Raw genomic sequence first — 20573 nt, 5'->3', positions numbered from 1 at the left:
ATCCTCATAGATATCATCCTAACCAACTTGCCTTCTAAATACACCTCTGCTGTTTTCAACCAAAATCTCAGCGATCACTGCCTCATTGCCTGCATCTGTAATGGGTCAGAGGTCAAAAGACCTCCACTCATCACTATCAAACGCTCCCTGAAACACTTCAGTGAGCAGGCCTTTCTAATCGACCTGGCCGGGGTATCCTGGAAGGATATTGATCTCGTCCCGTCAGTAGAGGATGCCTGGTTATTTAAAAAGAAATGCCTTCCTCACCATCTTAAGCTTGCCCCATTCAAGAAATTTAGAACCAGGAACAGATATGTGTGTTTACGGAGATATTCAATCAATCCCTATCCCAGTCTGCTGTTCCCACATGCTTCAAGAGGGCCACCATTGTTCCTGTTCCCAAGAAAGCTAAGGTAACTGAGCTAAACACCTAACGCCCCGTAGCACTCACTTCCGTCATCATGAAGTGCTTTGAGAGACTATTCAAGGACCATATCACCTCCACCCTACCTGACACCCTAGACCCACTCCAATTTGCTTACCGCCCAAATAGGTCCACAGACGATGCAATCTCAATCTGCCCTAACCCATCTGGACAACCACACTGCACACTGCCCATTTAACCCATCTGGACAAGAGGAATACCTATGTGAGAATGCTGTTCCGATCCTCAACACTACAGCTCGGCATTTAACACCACCCACGAGTACCCTCAATCAAGTTTACGGACGACACAACAGTGGTAGGCATCCAAGCTCGAGACCCTGGGTCTCACACCCAACGCAACAAAACTAAGGAGATGCAACTGGGTACTGGACTTCCTGACGGGGTCCACCCACACAGACAGCATTGTGAAGAAGGCCCAGGTGGTGAGGGTTGGCACTCACAACATCTCGGGGCTGTATCACCGCCTGGTACGGCAACTGCTCCGCCCACAACCGTAAGGCTCTCCAGAGGGTAGTGAGGTCTGCACAACGCATCATCGGGGGCAAACTACCTGCCCTCCAGGACACCTACACCACCCGATGTTACAGGAAGGCCATAAAGATCATCAAGGACAACAACCACCCGAGCCACTGCCTGTTCACCCCGCTATCATCCAGAAGGCGAGGTCAGTACAGGTGCATCAAAGCTGGGACCGAGAGACTGAAAAACAGCTTCTATCTCAAGGCCATCAGGCTGTTAAACAGCCACCACTAACATTGAGTGGCTGCTGCCAACACACTGACTCAACTCCAGCCACTTTAATAATGGGAATTGATGGGAAATGATGCAAAATATATCACTAGCCACTTTAAACAATGCTACCTAATATAATGTTTACATACCCTACATTATTCATCTCATATGTATACGTATAAACTGTACTCTATATCATCTACTGCATCTTTATGTAATACATGTATCACTAGCCACTTTAACTATGCCACTTTGTTTACATACTCATCTCATATGTATATACTGTACTCGATACCATCTACTGTATCTTGCCTATGCTGCTCTGTACCATCACTCATTCAAATATATTTATGTACATATTCTTTATCCCCTTACACTTGTGTGTATAAGACAGTAGTTTTGGAATTCTTAGTTGGATTACTTGTTGGTTATTACTGCATTGTCGGAACTAGCACAAGCACAAGCATTTCGCTACACTCGCATTAACATCTGCTAACCATGTGTATGTGACAAATAAAATTTGATTTGATTTGAGATATAGCCCTGGGTTATTTCCAGATCTGACTGCCCTTAACCAACACAAAAACATCCTATGGCGTTCTGCATTAGCATCGAACAGCCCCCGTGATATGCAACCTTTCAGGGAAGCTAGACACCAATATACACAGGCAGTTAGAAAAGCCAAGGCTAGCTTTTTCAAGCAGAAATTTTCTTCCTGCAACACAAACTCAAAAACGTTCTGGGACACTGTAAAGTCCATGGAGAATAAGAACACCTTCTCCCAGCTTCCCACTGCACTGAGGATAGGAAACACTGTCACCACCGATAAATCCACTATAATTGAGAATTTCAAGAAGCATTTTTCTACGGCTGGCCATGCTTTCCACCTGGCTACCCCTACCCCGGTCAACAGCACTGCACCCCCAACAGCAACTCGCCCAAGCCTTCCCCATTTCTCCTTCTCCCAAATCCAGTCAGCTGATGTTCTGAAAGAGTTGCAAAATCTGGACGCCTACAAATCAGGCGGGCTAGACAATCTGGACCCTTTCTTTCTAAAACTACCTGCCGAAATTGTTGCAACCCCTATTACTAGCCTGTTTAACCTCTCTTTCGTGTCATCTGAGATTCCCAAAGATTGGAAAGCAGCTGCGGTCATCCCCCTCTTCAAAGGGGGGACACTCTTGACCTATATCTATCCTACCCTGCCTTTCTAAGGTCTTCAAAAGCCAAGTCAACAAACAGATTACCGACCATTTCGAATCCCACCATACCTTCTCCGCTATGCAATCTGGTTTCAGAGCTGGTCATGGGTGCACCTCAGCCACGCTCAAGGTCCTAAACTATATCTTAACCGCCATCGATAAGAAACAATACTGTGCAAACGTATTCATTGACCTGGCTAAGGCTTTTGACTCTGTCAATCTCCACATACTCATCGGCAGACTCGACAGCCTTGGTTTCTCAAATGATTGCCTCGCCTGGTTCACCAACAACTTCTCTGATAGAGTTCAGTGTGTCAAATCGGAGGGGCTGTTGTCCGGGCCTCTGGCAGTCTCTATGGGGGTGCCACAGGGTTCAATTCTTGGACCGACTCTCTTCTCTGTATACATCAATGATGTCGCTTGCTGCTGGTGAGTCTCTGATCCACCTCTACACAGACGACACCATTCTGTATACTTCTGGCCCTTCTTAAGACACTGTGTTAACAACCCTCCAGGTGAGCTTCAATGCTATACAACTCTCCTTCCGTGGCCTCCAATTGCTCTTAAATACAAGTAAAATTAAATGCATGCTCTTCAACTGATCGCTGCCTGCACCTTCCCGCCCATCCAACATCACCACGCTGGACGGTTCTGAATTAGAATATGTGGACAACTACAAATACCTAGGTGTCTGGTTAGACTGTAAACTCTCCTTCCAGACTCACATCAAACATCTCCAATCCAAAGTTAAATCTAGAATTGGCTTCCTATTTCGCAACAAAGCATCCTTCACTCATGCTGCCAAACATACCCTTGTAAAACTGACCATCCTACCGATCCTCAACATCGGCGATGTCATTTGAAAATAGCCTCCAATACCCTACTCAATAATTGGATGCAGTCTATCACAGTGCTATCCATTTTGTCACCAAAGCCCCATATACTACCCACCACTGCAACCTGTACACTCTCGTTGGTTGGCCCTCGCTTCATACTCGTCGCCAAACCCACTGGATCTAGGTCATCTACAAGACCCTGCTCGGGAAAGTCCCCCCTTATCACAGCTCACAGGTCACCATAGCAGCACCCACCTGTAGCACGCGCTCCAGCAGGTATATCTTTCTGGTCACACCCAAAACCAATTCTTCCAATGGCCGCCTCTCCTTCCAGTTCTCTGCTGCCAATGACTGGAACGAACTACAAAAATCTCTGAAACTGGAGACACTTATCTCCCTCACTAGCTTTAAGCACCAGCTGTCAGAGCAGTTCACAGATTACTGCACCTGTACATAGCCCATCTATAATTTAGTCCAAACAACTACCTCTCCCCCTGCTGTATTTATTTTGTTCCTTTACACCCCATTATTTTTATCTCTACTCTGCACATTCTTCCACTGCAAATCTACCATTCCAGTGTTTTACATGCTATATTGTATTTACTTCACCACCATGGCCTTTTTTTGCCTTTATCTCCCTTATCTCACCTCATTTGCTCACATTGTATATAGATTATTTTTCTACTGTATTATTGACTGTATGTTTGTTTTACTCCATGTGTAACTCTGTGTTGTTGTATGTGTCGAACTGCTTTGCTTTATCTTGGCCTGGTCGCAATTGTAAATGAGAACTTGCTTACCTGGTTAAATAAAGGTGAAATAAATAAAATAAAAAAATTCACTGTTAGATGACCGATAAATCCAATACCTGTTGTATTCGGCGTATGTGACAAATAAAATTGGATTTGATTTGAAAATTGTTAAACAAATCCAAATATATGTTAGATTTTAGATTCTTCAAAGTATCCACCCTTTGCCTCGATGACAGCTTTACACACTCTTGGCATTCTCTCAACCAGCTTCATAATAAATGGTTTTCCAACAGTCTTGAAGAAGTTTCCACATATGCTGAGCACTTGTTGTCTGCTTTTCCTTCACTCTGCGGTCCAAGTCATCCCAAACCATCTAAATTGGGCTGAGGTCGGGTGATTGTGGAGGCCAGTTCATCTGATGCAACACTCCATCACGCTCCTTGGTCAAATAGCCCTTACACCGCTGGAGGTCTGTTTTGGGTCATTGTCCTGTTGAAAAACAAATGATAGTCCCACTAAGCGCAAACCAGATGGGATGGCGTATCGCTGCCAAATTCTGTGGTAGCCATGCTGGCTAAGTGTGCCTTGAATCTTTTTGTAAATCACAGACAATGTCACCAGCAAAGCACTCCACACCATCACACCTCCTCCTCCATGCTTCACGGTGGGAACCACACAGGCGGAGATCATCACCTACCCTACTCTTACAAAGACATGGCGGTTGGAACCAAAAATCTCAAATTTGGACTCATCAGACCAAAAGACAGATTTCCACTGGTCTAATGTCCATTGCTCGTGTTTCTTGGCCCAATAAAGTATTTTCTTCTTATTGGTGTCCTTTAGTAGTGGTTCCTTTGCAGCAATTTGAGCATGAAGGCCTGATTCACACAGTCTCCTCTGAACAGTTGATGTTAAGATGTGTCTGTTACTTGAACTCTGTGAAGCATTTATTTGGGCTGCAATCTGAGGTGCAGCTAAGTCTAATGAACTTATGCTCTGCAACAGAGGTAACTCTGAGTCTTCCTTTCCTGTGGTGGTCCATGTGCGAGCCATTTTCATCATGCCACTTGATGGTTTTTGCGACTGCACTTGAAGAAACTTTCAAAGTTGTTGACATTTTCCGGATTGACTTACCTTCATGTCTTAAAGTAATGATGGACTGTCATTTCTCTTTGTTTACTTGAGCTGTTCTTTCCATAATATGGTATTTACCAATAGAGCTATCGTCTGTATAGCACCCCTTGTCACGACTTCTGCCGAAGTTGGCTCTCCTGCCTGTTCGAGCGGTGCTCGGCGGTCGTCGTCACCGTCCTACTAGCCACTACTGATCCCTTTTTCGTTTGTCTGTTGGTTTTGTCTTATTAGTTTCACCTGTGTGTATTTTAGTTTAATTAAGTCCTTATATGTAGTAGGCTGTCCCGCCCTTGTTTTGTGCGGGATTGTTATTTGTATTCATGTCAGTTGGTGTAGTGCTTGTGTTTTTATTCTCCGGTCTGTCTTTGATCCTGTGTTGGATTGTTCACCCTGTGTGTTGGCTTGACCGTGTTTTTTGTGCGCCGGAGAATAAACTGTCGTATCACTATCTGCTCTCTGCGCCTGATTCCACCCACCTTGATAATACGTGACACCCCTACCTTGTTACAACACAACTGATTGGCTCAAACGCATTAAGAAGGAAAGAAATTCCACAAATTAACTTTAAACAAAGTCACACATGTTAATTGAAATGCATTCCAGGTGACTACCTCATGAAGCTGGTTGAGAGAATGCCAAGAGTGTGAAAAACTGTCATCAAGGCAAAGGGTGGCTACTTTGAAGAATCTCAAATATAAAATATATTTTGATTGGTTGAAAACCTTTTTGGTTACTACATGACTCCATATGTGTAACTTCCTCGTTTTGATGTCTTCAATATTCTACAATATAGAAAATAGTAAAAATAAAGAAAAATCCTGAAATCAGTAGGTGTCTCCAAACTTTTGACTGGTACTTATATTGTACTGTGAAATATATGCATTTAGTTAGATTTGAAATTATAATGAAATTATATATTACCCCTTTTGATTAGCTGATGAAATCTGATTAGCTATTTTGATTGTGAAGTTAATCAGAGAAGCAGCTCGCCGCTTATTCCTGTATTCCCATATCCGCATATCTTAGAATGAGCAATAACTGTGTCTCTTACCGACAGCCTTGAGGGAGGCGTACTTATTGAGCTCTTTCCCAGGTTGCTGTTGCTCATAGGGGCTAGTGATCTGTCCCAGGGAAGGGTAGGGGTGGGGAGGAGACCCTAGGTCTGGCATTAGTGATGATCCTGGACCCACACTGTTCATCTGGTTAGCCTCTGTAGGGAGAGAAAGAGAAAGATGGCAGGTGTCAGTTTGGCAGAAAAAGTCAAACATTTAATTAAATATTGATGTTCCATCTGAGTGATTGAGATTATAGGCCCATATAAATGCTACAATGTATTTAGAAGTGAGTAAATTTGATTGTGCACTGTTGTATTGTTTTCCCACTTATGTGAGGCAATATTTTTTACATTTTACTGCAGTGGGCTAAATCAGGGTCACACAGTGCTTCGGACTTAATACAAAACCTAGAATACATAATATAGAATGCTCACCCCAACTCACGCCCTGACCAAACTAAAACAGAGACATAAAAAAAGGAACTAAGGTCAGGACGTGACATATCAGCAGTATTTTTGAAATCAGTGATTCTTCCTTCCTGTCAGTGGTGAGATGTAAGATCTGGTGTCTCTCAGGAAAGCTGTGGAAAGTCGAGACCTGATAGACCCCATGTAGGCAGCTTACAGCTTACATCTCATTGACCTGCCAACACAATTGTTATAGTCTCTTCATGTTAGCCCTGGGATACAAATCATTAACCGTCCATCGCTCCAAGCTAGATGGCCCCTCTAGCCAGCTTATTGTGCTAATCCTCTCCCAATCGAATCTCTTTGGTTTCCTCCAAACAAGCCACAGCCAAAACCAACAGCAGCATAGCTCAGCCCCCAGCTGATATGTCTCTCAATAGGCCTGATCGAAATCAATTTGACAGATGGATAAGAATGGACAGAGGTAATTGCTTCAGATCCTTGGTAACATTGCACCCCATGCTGGTTGGCCCTCCCTGGGGACTCAGCTGGAAAGAGAGAGTGTGATGACTGCTCTTTATAAAATGGTACTAATCCAGCATCCAGCATCCAGACATCTGCTTAATTGAGGAGTGCATGGAACCATGGCAAATTGACTGGCCCCCTGCCTGCTGGCATGGCAGAACAACCAGATGTTGTGGGCATCATTTTCAACTGGCCCCGCAGGACCCAAAGGAGGTCAGAAGACAGGAGACTGCACCCACACCCAGGTGTCAGTTTGGGGGACGGTTAATGCCACCTTAATAACTCCAGCAATACTACAGTAGCTATCTACAGTAGAATATCAATAATGTAAAGTTAACTAATAGCTCAATATTGATATTGTGTGTAATAGCAGAGTTCTATCAAATGCATTCCCCCAGTTTGGCTGTAGCAGTTACTGATTGGTCAAGGTAATACTGTACATCCATTCAGCCAAGTATTGTTGTTGTATCCATATTTATGTTGCACATGTAAACATAAGTCTCTTCCATTACTGATGTCCACAGCCCACTGTGAGGAACAATACCAGGACCTTGAGAGAGTAGAGTCATTGTAGTAGACATTGTAAGCGACCATAAACTGCTGCTTGGGCATGTTGAGAACACTAATGAGTTTTCAAAGTACAAGCAATCTGTTGAGAAGCAGATTGAACCTATGGCATGAAATGCTGTTAGTAACAATAGCTTTTTATGTATGACCACATATTCAACAAGTAAAATAGAATGGTCCAGCACTCCTTGAAGGTCTGGATTCATTCGAAGGCTACTACAAATTGTAAATATATTCTGTTAGAAAATGGGAAAATAATGATCTGACTTCTTATGGGCCCTGTCCTACATTAGATATTCATTTGTCTACAATCGTTTTGATTTTCACAGCACCATCAATAAGTAACTGAGTAATATAGAAGCAATATTAAGTAACTGTTTATTATTATTATGATTAATCAAAAGACATAGGTTGTTCTATTATTATTTATAGTGAACAAGTATTCATTAAAAAGAGTACATGAAAAGGAGTTACCTTGACTGTACTTTTGAGACTAAGATAAATGAAGAACTATAAACGTCTGCTTTAGAAAATAGAGATGACAACCTCCAGTTCATTACTCATCTCACAGATATGAACGTTCAGTAGTAGAAGACCTGGCACCATTTACTCCAGTGTGAATGCTTTTTTAATATATAATTGTTGTGTTCTTACTACGACACAAACAGTAATAAATGATACTTGAAAGAGCGATAACGTTGACGTGACTTTATCGTTCAAACTCAAGTTCAAGCACCGTGCATTAATGTGCAGGCGCAGTACTCAATTAGTATCAATGCTCTCGGTTCCTCAATAACAACATACAGTAGTGCTTATGATAAAAGCGGTATAATAGTATCACAATATATCACACTTAACAAAGATTCCAGAATTCAATCATATCTGCAGTGTGACCACCCTCCTTTCCCTAGACATGATGATCAAAACAGGCTGTCAACTTGTAAGTTACACATAATAACTGGCCGTGATCGATGGCATATTTGCGGAGGAACACTGAGGCCAATTAACAACTTAACGACTCCTTTTGCAAGTCAACAAGTCAACATTTTCTGAGAGCAGATTTCTCTGGCAAGTTTACACTTCAGTAGATTGGGAGAAAGAAAGGTGAAAGGGACATACAATCCCCCATTACTTATGCCCCAAATCTTACCAAGCAGTTCGCATAATAGGACTCACATCTTGTTTTTTACTGTATGCTACTGTACACCTGCATCTCTCTGCTGCACTGATGGTACGAGGGGAGAAATGACGATCACTGAGTAGACAACATCAATGTTTGTAATGTTTGAAATGATAAAATACAGGCTAAGTCAAATAAAATGTCTTATCTGTAAGATCTGTTGCATTATAATACCTCATTTTATTGTTGCCATGCAACGTCTAATCAGGCACACACACCACAGTGTGAAAAGCAAAGAGCCTATTTTGCTCGGTTTCATGTTAGTTAGTTGATAAGGAGGTCAGTGGATGTGGAACCCTGTTTTTCAGTGCTGCAACTAGTACAAAATATTCCATTCTAATTAGCTCCACAGCTAATATACTAAATACATTTGCATTTACACATTTAGCTGAACACTATCATCTGCTTTGGACAGTGGACAATGAGCCGTGAAAGAAATGGATAAAAAGAAAATCAAATCTAGGCTAAAATGGTTCTGTCTGACGGTGAAAAGACTGATGCCAAGTGGACTGAAATAGATGTTCTGATTTGAAACAGGGTCATGGTAGCAATGACCATTCGTCAGGGAAGAGATGTCAGCTATCGCTGAAATGTCATCAGAGCTTTTGTTCTCCTCGTCTTCCTGGCTGGCAGGCAATTTGATTGGATTCTTCTAGTCTATTTTTCCCAGACAGTTACTTAATGAATATGCCAGCTTTAGTTACGCATGCTTCCTGGCTCATGACTCAGCAGCAGCCACTGGAAGGTTTCTCTTCTCCAGATGATGAACACAATCATCGCTGGATCTACAGGTCCGAAAGGCTGAAGGCAGCAGCGATGTAAGCAAAGATGTCTAATTGGACTAGTCTGACAGCTGGGCCAAGAGTGCTTTAGCCAACAGCAGGTGCACTAATCAATTTTGGTTGGAGAGGAAAGAAAAATGTTCATGATCTTTCAGATGTTCAGAACCAAAATGTAGGAAAGGATGGCTTGAACTCAATTTATCCCCAGAAAAATACAGCATCAACAGCAAAAAAATTGCAGTTCGAAATCAACTTTTGTTTACTAAAAATCAATTATGAAGTTGATCCTTTGTGTTTAATTTCATGCTTATCCACAGGGGAATAAATATGAAGAATGGGAAAAGTTCATAGATACTACTCTCGCAACTTTCCCACCAGATTTGGACCTAAAGGTTCCCTGAGGGCTACTGACTATGATAATCAGAAACTTTGGAAATTCTTTTGAAATACTACACTGCCTCATGGAAAAAATATTCCTCCTGCTGCTCAGTGGTCCCAACAGGAGACATTCAGGAACAACAGGGGAGTAGAGCTTTCAACAGAGGTCTGGAGGGACCCCAGCGTGAATGAATGATGATTGTTGAAACGTTCCAGTGTTTTCTGTGGAAAAGGACAAGGGTTTAAAGAGGAAGAGACCATTGCACAGAACTACAATGTACTTTAAAGGGAGGAGAAAATGCTTTTGAATGGAGAATAGGGAAGATGTTTATTTTCCTTAGCGAGTCCAATTAATATGAAAGAGGATAGTGTAGCAAGAGTTAAAAAGTGGGGAGAATAAGGTCAGGGACAGGAGGCGTGAACCAAACATGAAACAACTGTCAGCACCACTTCAAAAGGACTACTGTACTCTCCTCTCCCACTGAAAAATAAAAGATGGTACAAGTATAACATTCTAACTTTTTTAACAAGTATAAACTTTTAGCTGTTCAGAGTCCACTATGCCATGGTGCAGCCTCTCCATGATAATAAAAATATAATAATAGTGAAATAGGCTAATTAGAGGCTAATTTCCCACCGGTCAAATAGATGTTTCCGTGCTGTGCTAATTACTTTGTAAAAGACCATGAAATGATCCGTGTTGCCTCATTAAAAGATATATACAGGGAAGCTTTCCAACTCTTTCACTACACCTGCTAATACTGGGTCAGGCATGGTTCTGTGACTAGGTGAAAACAATGAGTGGTTTTTAAGAATCATTGTTCTCTGAAATTACCCCACCTCTGGAAATCTGAAAATCTGAAGTACAAGCTGTTACTTTGGCATTGAGCTGCTAATTTAAGGAGTAATACATCTGTCAATTCATTGTCTGTATACAATGGATAAAATCCCATTTCATCTGCCAGGCATTGGTCCTCTTTACACACGATTTCTTCTAAATTACTGGAGTCCCACTTCAATTCACTTTCCATCTGTCTGCCACTGGTAAAAAGTGGTACATTTGTGAAAACTTTTGTAAGGTTAAAGACTCAAAGGTTGTTGCAGGAGTAAGTGAATCAACACTACAGACACAGATACCTTTCAAGAACTCATAAAAAATGCAAGAGCGTATTTTGGGAGCTGGATGCCCCAAAGGGATGGATGGTACAATGGGAAGGACACTCTCATTCACAGGTTATTTACAATTGAGGAGTGAAAGTCTGCATAAGGTTTAGTCCTAAGACCTCCAATAACATATAGAGTATCATTTATTAGCACTACTTCATCATATTTGATGCACGCTTGTAGTTTCATTAGCTGTTTTGGCATTGCATTGTTGCATTGAAATATTTCAGATTCAATAAGCATGTACAGAAAATAACCTAATACAGTATTTGCATACTTCCAATATACCTACTGCAAGGAATGTGATTTCAATACTTTGCACAGTTTGTCAGTATTTGATGTTGATTTTCACAAATTAATTTGTCTAGAATAGTCAGTGTGACATTTAACATTGAGCCTCTCGCAGAAACCTACCTCTGCTAGATGGATTTACAGGGTATTAGACAGTGCGCAAGAAGAAAGTCAGTCAGTCACTATTATTTGCCCTGATGGAAGAAGTCTATATTCCATGTAAATGTGTGTCTAGCCCCTGGCTTTTCTTCTTTATACTCATAAAGGTTGGACAAGCTGAGAGATTAATAGCCAGGCCTTGAAGATTGATGAGAAAAACATTTGACTCACCAGGGTAAATCATGACTTGACAGGTCATTTTATAGGTTGAATTTCCTCAGTTGTAATTTACATAAAATAGGCATATGCAGGAATGGAACATAACTGATCTGGGTGTAGATGATGGCATAAAAACAGTATCTGAATTCCTACAGACTGAGGAAAGCCATTGTCTGTGTAATCCAATCTGACAGGTGGAGCTCACTGTGAGTTAAAAGCAGCAGAAGAATCAATACCGCCTCCTCTCTTCTCCTCTCTTAGAGCATTGTTCACTCCTTCTCTGTGCTCTTCCATTACCTTAAATTCATACGCATTCATCAGCTCACCTCTGAAATGTAGCCTACGCTTCCAGACTCGGAGTGTTATTGAGGGCGACACTTCACTTTGTAAATGTTGGTGTTTATGGCTTGATTGGCAAACTTGCTGAACAGGTTTCTCTCCAGAGGCAAGTTTGACTACACCAACTAAGTAATGGAATCTCCAACTTACAATGGCCTGTCTCCATAGTTCATACATTAACCAGTTGGCAACACCCACATGAGCAACAGTTCATACTCCCATTATGTATCTGCTGAGGGAGAACAGGCTCTGCTGCACTCACAAAAAGCCTGCATGAAATTAACATGTAATGAATTTATATGCCGGCACTATGTAAATCTAATGCATAAGCTTTGTCTTTTTGCATTACTGAATGAAATTGACGTTCCCCTATGCTAAGAGTATATTGGATGGACAACACAGTTATTCTGTCAAACTTATTAATTACAGTGACACCATTGTATGTGCTTTATGAATGGATAATTCAGTAAACAGTTAGGTAAAAATACAAGCACAGAATAATGATTTGCAAAAGGTACATTAAATATAGATAAAACATATTGTAACGGCTTTCTTCCACCTCCTTCTCTGACGAAGAGGTGGAACAAGGATCGGACCAAAATGCAACGTGGTTTGTTCGATACATCTTTATTGTTGAAGAACACGAACAATACAAAACAACAAACGTCGAAAACCGAAACAGCCCTGACTGGTGCAACAAACACAGAGACAGGAACAATCACCCACAAACACACAGTGAAACCCAGGCTACCTAAATATGGTTCCCAATCAGAGACAACGATAATCACCTGACTCTGATTGAGAACCGCCTCAGGCAGCCATAGACTAATCTATACACCCCACACAACCCCAAGACGAAACACACTACAAATAAACCCATGTCACACCCTGGCCTGACTCAATAAATGAAGATAACATAATAAATATAGACCAGGGCGTGACACATATTCACTATTTTGTGCATTAAGATGTATGTGCTGTGGTCTGGGTGAACTACTTAAAACCCTGTATGACGGTGGGTTTGTGTGCACTATTTGTGATAATGGTAATCTCCATGCCACCAGTTAGGTCAAAGTTGTCCATGCATGGAAGCGTGCGTTTAATTCGTCTATAGAAAAGACACAAATGTGACTTCTACACAATAAATAATATGCCCATAGCAATGCAAAAGCTAATCACTATCTGCTCATCCAAGTGCTTGCATATTGCCTTGTGCTACTTATGGTGCATTAAATAAATTAGTTTAGACAAGAGAGAACTTCATTTGTATTCCATTAGTTGAAGTAAACCCTCATCTCACTTTTCAACCTTGTTGTATCAAGCTTCTCTTCTCAGCCTGCGAGCTTGACAAGGTGTTATCATTCATGTCAGGTACCAACAAAGATATAGAACTACAGTTTTGGTATGCAGCACCAATATTTTTAAAGGAGGTTTGGCCCTTAGGCGGAAGCTTAACGAAAGTGTCTCAAAATGATCACAGCATTCAGCAAGCAGATATAAAAAGGAAGAGGAGATACAAAATGCCCTGTTAAAAAACAGGTATGTAACTGGATATAAAGCTGATGTTTTGTAACCGTTTTCCATTCATCGTTGTAGGTAGTAGTAACCCATTTAAATACAGTTTCCTGTGACACCGTCTTGTGGGGAAAGGGCCTGCCAGACCGTCCGGCCGTGTGTGTTGGCAGCAAGGGAGAACTTTCTTCTCTTCGTGCTGGCTGCCTAGAGAGAAAAGAGGCCAAGTGGCCACAGGTGCCCCTTGCTCACACAGGCAGGCCTGGAGGAGAGAGACAGGACAGTGCGTGTGGCCAAGATGACCCCAGCAGCACACAGGACAGAAGTTGAGTGTAGCCTAGACGCCAGCCAGCCACACACCCAGAGGAGAGGCCACTAGAGGAGAGGGAACTAGAACAAAGCCCTGTCTGTCTGAGGGGATTGTGGCATCTGTGACGGCTGACACGTGTGAGAACTCCCTCTGGACCATTTCACTCAGTGCCAACCAGGCACCCACAACCCCTACAATAGAGGCAGTATCCATCCTAGGGAGGCAGCCCTGGCATGGGTACACTTGGCAGTGCCAGACATGGCTAGGGGACGAGGAGGAGAACAGGCGCATGACTGTGCCCTATAGACACACTACTCTACCCCCTGCCCAGAAGTTAGTCAAAGAGACAGAAGCAAAACGTCAGGGAGAAAATAACCATTTTAGTGGAGCTGTTGTGCAGTCAAAATAACTACAGTCCTCCCGACAATGTATTTTCAAGGCTATAATCTCAGGGATAGAGCGGACTATATTCTCTATACAGGGTACAGGATTTTGTAAAGTGTTTCTGAAGGCTTTTTCTGTTGATTGGGAGAAAGGACACTTTGTATGCTAACAGGCTTTGTTGTTCTATTGTAATATCTGTCCTTTGTAGCTAGTTGATCTAATGTTACAAATCCATCTGTGCTGCCCTGCTTTCCTGAATCTCACATACTACTGCAGCTGAACAAGGGGATTAATCGCCTGAACGCTTACCAACCAACTGAAGAGGGCTCAGTCACATAGCTAGTGCTGCTGTTCCTGCCGGTGCAATTATTTACCTCTCATGTCCAGTTGACAAAATTAGATCCTTGTGTGTGTGTGCGCGTGTGTGTGTGTGTGTGTGTGTGTGTGTGTGTGTGTGTGTGTGTGTGTGTGTGTGTGTGTGTGTGTGTGTGTGTGTGTGTGTGTGTGTGTGTGTGTGTGTGTGTGTGTGTGTGTGCGCGCGCATGCGTGCATGTATATGAAAGCCATACTTTGATGTCCTCAAATACATCAAAACGACAGTGACGGTGATAGATTTTCCTGTGTGTGAAAACAGAGCACAACCTATTTTGTTGCAACCAGATTCAAAGCTGGCATGAAAATGTAAATAACATGGGAGGTATGTTGTTGTACAACTGAGGCATTATTTACAAAGAGAGAACTACCAGACCCAGTAGAGATGTAATGCTAGTGTACTACAATGACTGAAGGTTGACTGGGTATTACTATGCTGCTCCTGAACTCAAAGTGCTGCTCCTGAACTCATGATCTCCTGGACTAATAAAGTCCGGTTGGTTTTGAGGTTGTAAGATTCATGTTTGTGATTGTTTGGGTTTCTATTCTGACAATGACCATTTCTTTCCCAAAGCATCCATTTGTTACAAGAAACGTCTGGTCGTCTGTTGACATGAACTAACTCTGTCTTTGCTGACCTAGTCACAATTACAAAAGAGTAATGGAAGAACAGTAATTTTCAAAAAACACTATGACACGCATTGTATGGTCAAAAACAGCAATATATTTTTCAGAGGGATGTGTTTCCTATGGTATTGTAGATTGTGGATACTATGATGCCAATGATGCACTAAGAATGCTCATGATCTAACATGGGCTGTGCTTCATCTACATTTAAATCTGTTTATAAATGTAGATACAGTATTCATCATTTAGCTGGGAGAGAACTTAAACACTTACCACTTAAGAGGGGCTTGCCAGCACTTACCAACAAAGAAAAGATGACCAAAGAACCCTCTTTAAAGGGTAAGTGAAGAAAGACCCCTTTGAAGCTGTGACCATTCTCAGTGGACAATATTAATATTACATTACTTATGATGTGTTAGAACACCCAACAGGGCCCTCCGTGTCATTTCCCAATCACCAGCCAGCATGGAAGCAGAGTATCCTGAGTGGTGTGAGGATGTTCAGAACAAGTGATCTAAGGTATCTGCAGTAACCCCCCATGTTATTGAACTACTAAAAAATGTCATTAGGAAGTCCTAAAATAAATCTTTGTCATTGGTCATACATGAGTGCATTGGGTATCTGATCGGCAGCCTGGTATATGATAAACCTACAACTTACTTTTAAAATACATTGTTGAACGTGGTGTGTTGTTTTAATGTACTGTACAGGGAGGGATTCATGTTAATCTTTTTCTGATGACATTTTAGGTTGTAGGTTTAAATGTAGCTTACTAATAGCTATACTGTGACCCATCAGTGAGGCAGCCATAGGCCACAGTGCTGAAGCTCCCATCCCATCGCTAGCTGCTCCTGAACCTCTAATTTCCACCACCTACCTGTCAACATGTCAGCTGGCTGGTAATGAACGGATCATTATTCCAGGAGGGGGCACGGACGGAAAAAAGGGGTCTCTGTTTAAAGAATGATTAATTATTCGCCTGACATGGCAGCACCAAGAACGCCTGAATTCATTAAAGTGAATAATAATCATTTCAGCTGAAGGAGAAAACTCATCTGGTAGGCTTACCGTGAGGTACAGTAGGCTTGATGTTCAGGGTACTATATGCCTGTGACAACCAGGCAGCTGTTTTCTGAAAGATACTACCTTGTCCACACATTTCCGTACTCTACTTTGGCGGGTTTAGATGTAAGAGGAGAAAGTGGAAGCGTTAACCCAAGAAAATGCTTCATCTAGAGTTGATGTGTTGAAAACGAAGAACTATGCTGCCTATTAGGAATGTTTATTCATTCTTAGTATTTCCCTCAAAGCATGATTATTATGATATTTAAGGGTGCCTCAAATGTCTATATGTATAGTTCTCCTCAGGGGAATTTCACTAGATAAAAGTTCATTTTTATCAGTTCAATCTGAAGTTGTAAGGTGCAGAAGAAAATCAGTGTCAACACAATTGTGTGAGATTGCCATGGATACAGGCATGCACAATCCTATAGGAGTTGACAGTGGAACTGCAAACTGCAAGTGTATAATCAGGTCCTTTTTCCACTGTGGGGAAATTAATTCAAAGTCAGATATAATGTATTCTGCATCTTAAGTTAGTGTAATTCAACAAGAATCACTTTTCTGCTCCTATCTATTTTACCCACAACAGCAAAAGTCCAAGGACAGGCCATTTGGTCGTCATACCTTTGTTTCCATGGAGATGTCATGCATATTTGCACCATATGTATTAGTTCCATCATGTGACATAAGGGAATCAGAATGGAAACCACCTGAGCCATATACAGTGCCTTCAGAAAGTGTTCAGACCCCTTGACTTTATCCATGTTTTAATGTGTTACAGCCTGAATTAAATTCATATTTGATTTGATATATTAATCACACTTTGTATGGTGTATCAATACATCCAGGAACTATAAAGATACAGGTGTCCTTCCAAACTCAGTTGACGAAGAGGAAAGAAACCGCTCAGGGATTTCACTATGAGGCCAAGTGTGACTTTATAACAGTAACAGAGTTTAATGGCTGTGATTGGAGAAAACTGAGAATGGATCAACAACATTTCAGTTACTCCACAATGCTAACCTAAATAACAAAGAAGGAAGCCTGTACAGAATACAAATATTCCAAAACATGCATCCTGTTCGCATTAAGGAGCTAAAGTAAAACTGCAAATAATGTGTCACAAAAATGTACTTTATGTCCTGGATACAAAATGTTATGCTTGGGGGAAATCCAACACATCACTGAGTACCACTCTTCATATTTTCAAGCATGGTAAAGCTGCATTATGTTATGGGTATGCTTGTAATCGGTAAAGACAATCGAGTTTTTGAGATAAAAATAAATAAATGGAATTGAACTAAGCACAGGCAAAGTCCTAGAGGAAAACCTGGTTCAGTCTGCTTTCCAAAAGACACGGGGAGACAAATTCACCCTTCAGCAAGACAATAGCCTAAAACGCAAGGCCAAATATACACTGGAGTTACTTACCAATATGACATTGAATATTCCTTAGAGGCCTAGTTACAGTTTTGACTTTAATCGGCTTGAAAATCTATGGCAAGACTTGAAAATTGCAGTCTAGCCATGATCAACAACTAACTCGACAGAGCTTGAAGAATATTAAAAAGAATAATGTGCAAATATTGTACAATCCTGGTGTGCAAAGTTCTTAGAGACTGACCCAGAAACACTGACAGCTGCAATCGCTGCCAAAGGTCATTCCAACATGTATTGGGTCAGGGGTGTGAATACCTACAGTTGAAGTTGGAAGTTAACATACTGTCACGTTCTGACCTTAGTTATTTTGTTATGTCTTTGTTTTAGTATGGTCAGGGCGTGAGTTGGGTGGGTTGTCTATGTTCCCTTTTCTATGTTGTGTTTTGTGTTTGGCCTGGTATGGTTCTCAATCAGAGGCAGGTGTCGTTAGTCGTCTCTGATTGAGAATCATACTTAGGTAGCCTTTCCCACTTGTGTTTCGTGGGTGATTATTTTCTGTTCTGTGTTTTGCTTCAACGTTCAAGACTGTTCGTGTTTGTCGTTTTATTGTTTTTGTTCAAGTGTTCAGTATTAAATAATATATGGACACCTACCATGCTGCGCATTGGTCTGACATTTCTTACTCCTCGTCTGAGGAGGACGAAGACAAGCGTTACACATACACCTTAGACAAATACATTTAAACTCAGTTTTTCACAATTCCTGACATTTAATCCTAGTCAGTTAGGATCACCACTTTATTTTAAGAATGTGAAATGTCAGAATAATAGTAGAGAGAAAGATTTATTTAAGCTTTTATTTATTTGATCACATTCCCAGTGTGTCAGAAGTTTACATACACGCAATTTGTATTTGTTAGCATTGCCTTTAAGTTGTTTAACTTGGGTCAAACGTTTTGGGTAGCCTTCCTCAAGCTTCCCACAATAGGTTGGGTGAATTTTGGCCCATTCCTCCTGACAGAGCTGGTGTAACTGAGTCAGATTTGTAGGCCTCCTTGCTCGCACACGCTTTTTCAGTTCTGCCCACAAATGTTCTATAAGATTGAGGTCTGGGCTTTGTGATGGCCACTCCAATATCTTGACTTTGTTATCCTTAAGCCATTTTGCCACAACTTTGGAAGTATGCTTGGGGTCATTGTCCATTTGGAAGACCCATTTGTGACCAAGCTTTAACTTTCTGACTGATGTCTTGAGATGTTGCTTCAATACATCCACATAATGTTCCTACCTCATGATGCCATCCATTTTGTGAAGTGCACCAATCCCTCCTGCAGCAAAGCACCCCCACAACATGATGCTGCCACCCCCTGTGCTTCATGGTTGGGATGGTGTTCTTCGGCTTGCAAGCCTCCCCCCTTTTCCTCGAAACATAAAGATGGTCATTACGGCCAAACAGTTCTATTTTTGTTTCATCAGACCAGAGGACATTTCTCCAAAAAGCACGATATTTGTAACCATGTGCAGTTGCAAACTGTAGTCTGGCTTTTTTATGGAGGTTTTGGAGCAGTGGCTTCTTCCTTGCTGAGCGGCCTTTCAGGTTATGTCGATATAGGACTTGTTTTACTGTGGATATAGATACTTTTGCACCTGTTTCCTCCAGCATCTTCACAAGGTCCTTTGCTGTTGTTCTGGGATTGATTTGCACTTTTCTCACCAAATAATGTTCATCTCTAGGAGACAGAACGCGTCTTCTTCCTGAGCGGTATGGCAGATGCGTGGTCCCATGGTGTTTATACTAGCGTACTATTGTTTGTACAGATGAATGTGGTACCTTCAGGCATTTGGAAATTGCTCCCAAGGATGAACCAGACTTGTGAAGGTCTACAATTTTGTTTCTGAGGTCTTGGCTGATTTCTTTTGACTTTCTCATGATGTCAAGCAAAGAGGCACTGAGTTGGAAGGTAGGCCTTGAAATACATCCACATGTACATCTCCAATTGACTCAGATGATGTAAAGCTTCTAAAGCTATGAATTCATTTTCTGGAATTTTCAAAGCTGTTTAAAGGCACAGTCAACTTAGTGCATATAAACTTCTGACCCACTTGAATTGTAAAACAGTTAGTTATAAGTGAAATAATCTATCTGTAAACAATTGTTGGAAAAATTAGATGTAGATGTCCTAACCGACCAAAACTATAGTTTGTTAACAAGAAATTTGTGGAGTGGTTGAAACACTTAGGTTGGAGTCATTAAAACTAGTTTATGTAAACTTCAGACTTCAGCTGTATGTAAATTAGATATTTCTGTATTTTACTTGAAATACATTTGCAACAATGTCTAAAAACATGTTTTTAGTTTGTCATTAGTGTGAGAAAAAATATATTTTATCAATTTTGAATTTAGGCTGGAACACAACAAAATGTGGAATATGTCAAGGGGCACGAATACTTTCTGAAAGCACTGTATAGCATGAATTATCTGAAGCACCGGAAACCACTGTCTCTTCTTGTATAAAAGAGTGGACTTTGTATTGTGAATGTCAAAGCCCTTCGAAAAAAATGAATAGCCATGATCTAATTATAACACAGCTCTTTCATAATCAATTAAAGGTCTGATGAGGGTTAATGAAGGTTTCAAAATTGGTCTTTGAAACAAAGGCCTCATTACTTGAATGAACTTGAAGTCTACGGCCATAACAATGGGAGAAAGCTTTCCCACTGGGCACAGACATTAGTGCAACGTCTAATTTTGATTTACATTTGGTCTAGTTATCGACTAACTTGAATTCAACATGAAATCAACCAAAAATGTCCTCCT

General features: G+C 41.3%; 1 protein-coding gene across 1 annotated transcript in view; it reads right to left on the bottom strand.

Annotated features, from left to right (window-relative positions):
* Positions 1 to 20573, bottom strand: part of LOC135555648 (protein shisa-9B-like) — a 43903-nt gene that overhangs the window by 10277 nt on the left and 13053 nt on the right. Inside the window, exon 3 of the mRNA XM_064988270.1 lies at positions 6155 to 6313. Within this exon, the coding sequence (XP_064844342.1) occupies positions 6155 to 6313 (159 nt within the window). The remainder of the gene's footprint in view (positions 1 to 6154; positions 6314 to 20573) is intronic.

Source organism: Oncorhynchus masou, chromosome 15 (genome assembly GCF_036934945.1).
Source record: "Oncorhynchus masou masou isolate Uvic2021 chromosome 15, UVic_Omas_1.1, whole genome shotgun sequence".
NCBI lineage: Eukaryota > Metazoa > Chordata > Actinopteri > Salmoniformes > Salmonidae > Oncorhynchus > Oncorhynchus masou.
The sequence above is the reverse complement of the archived record's forward strand: the minus strand, read 5'-3'. Positions and strand labels throughout refer to the sequence as shown.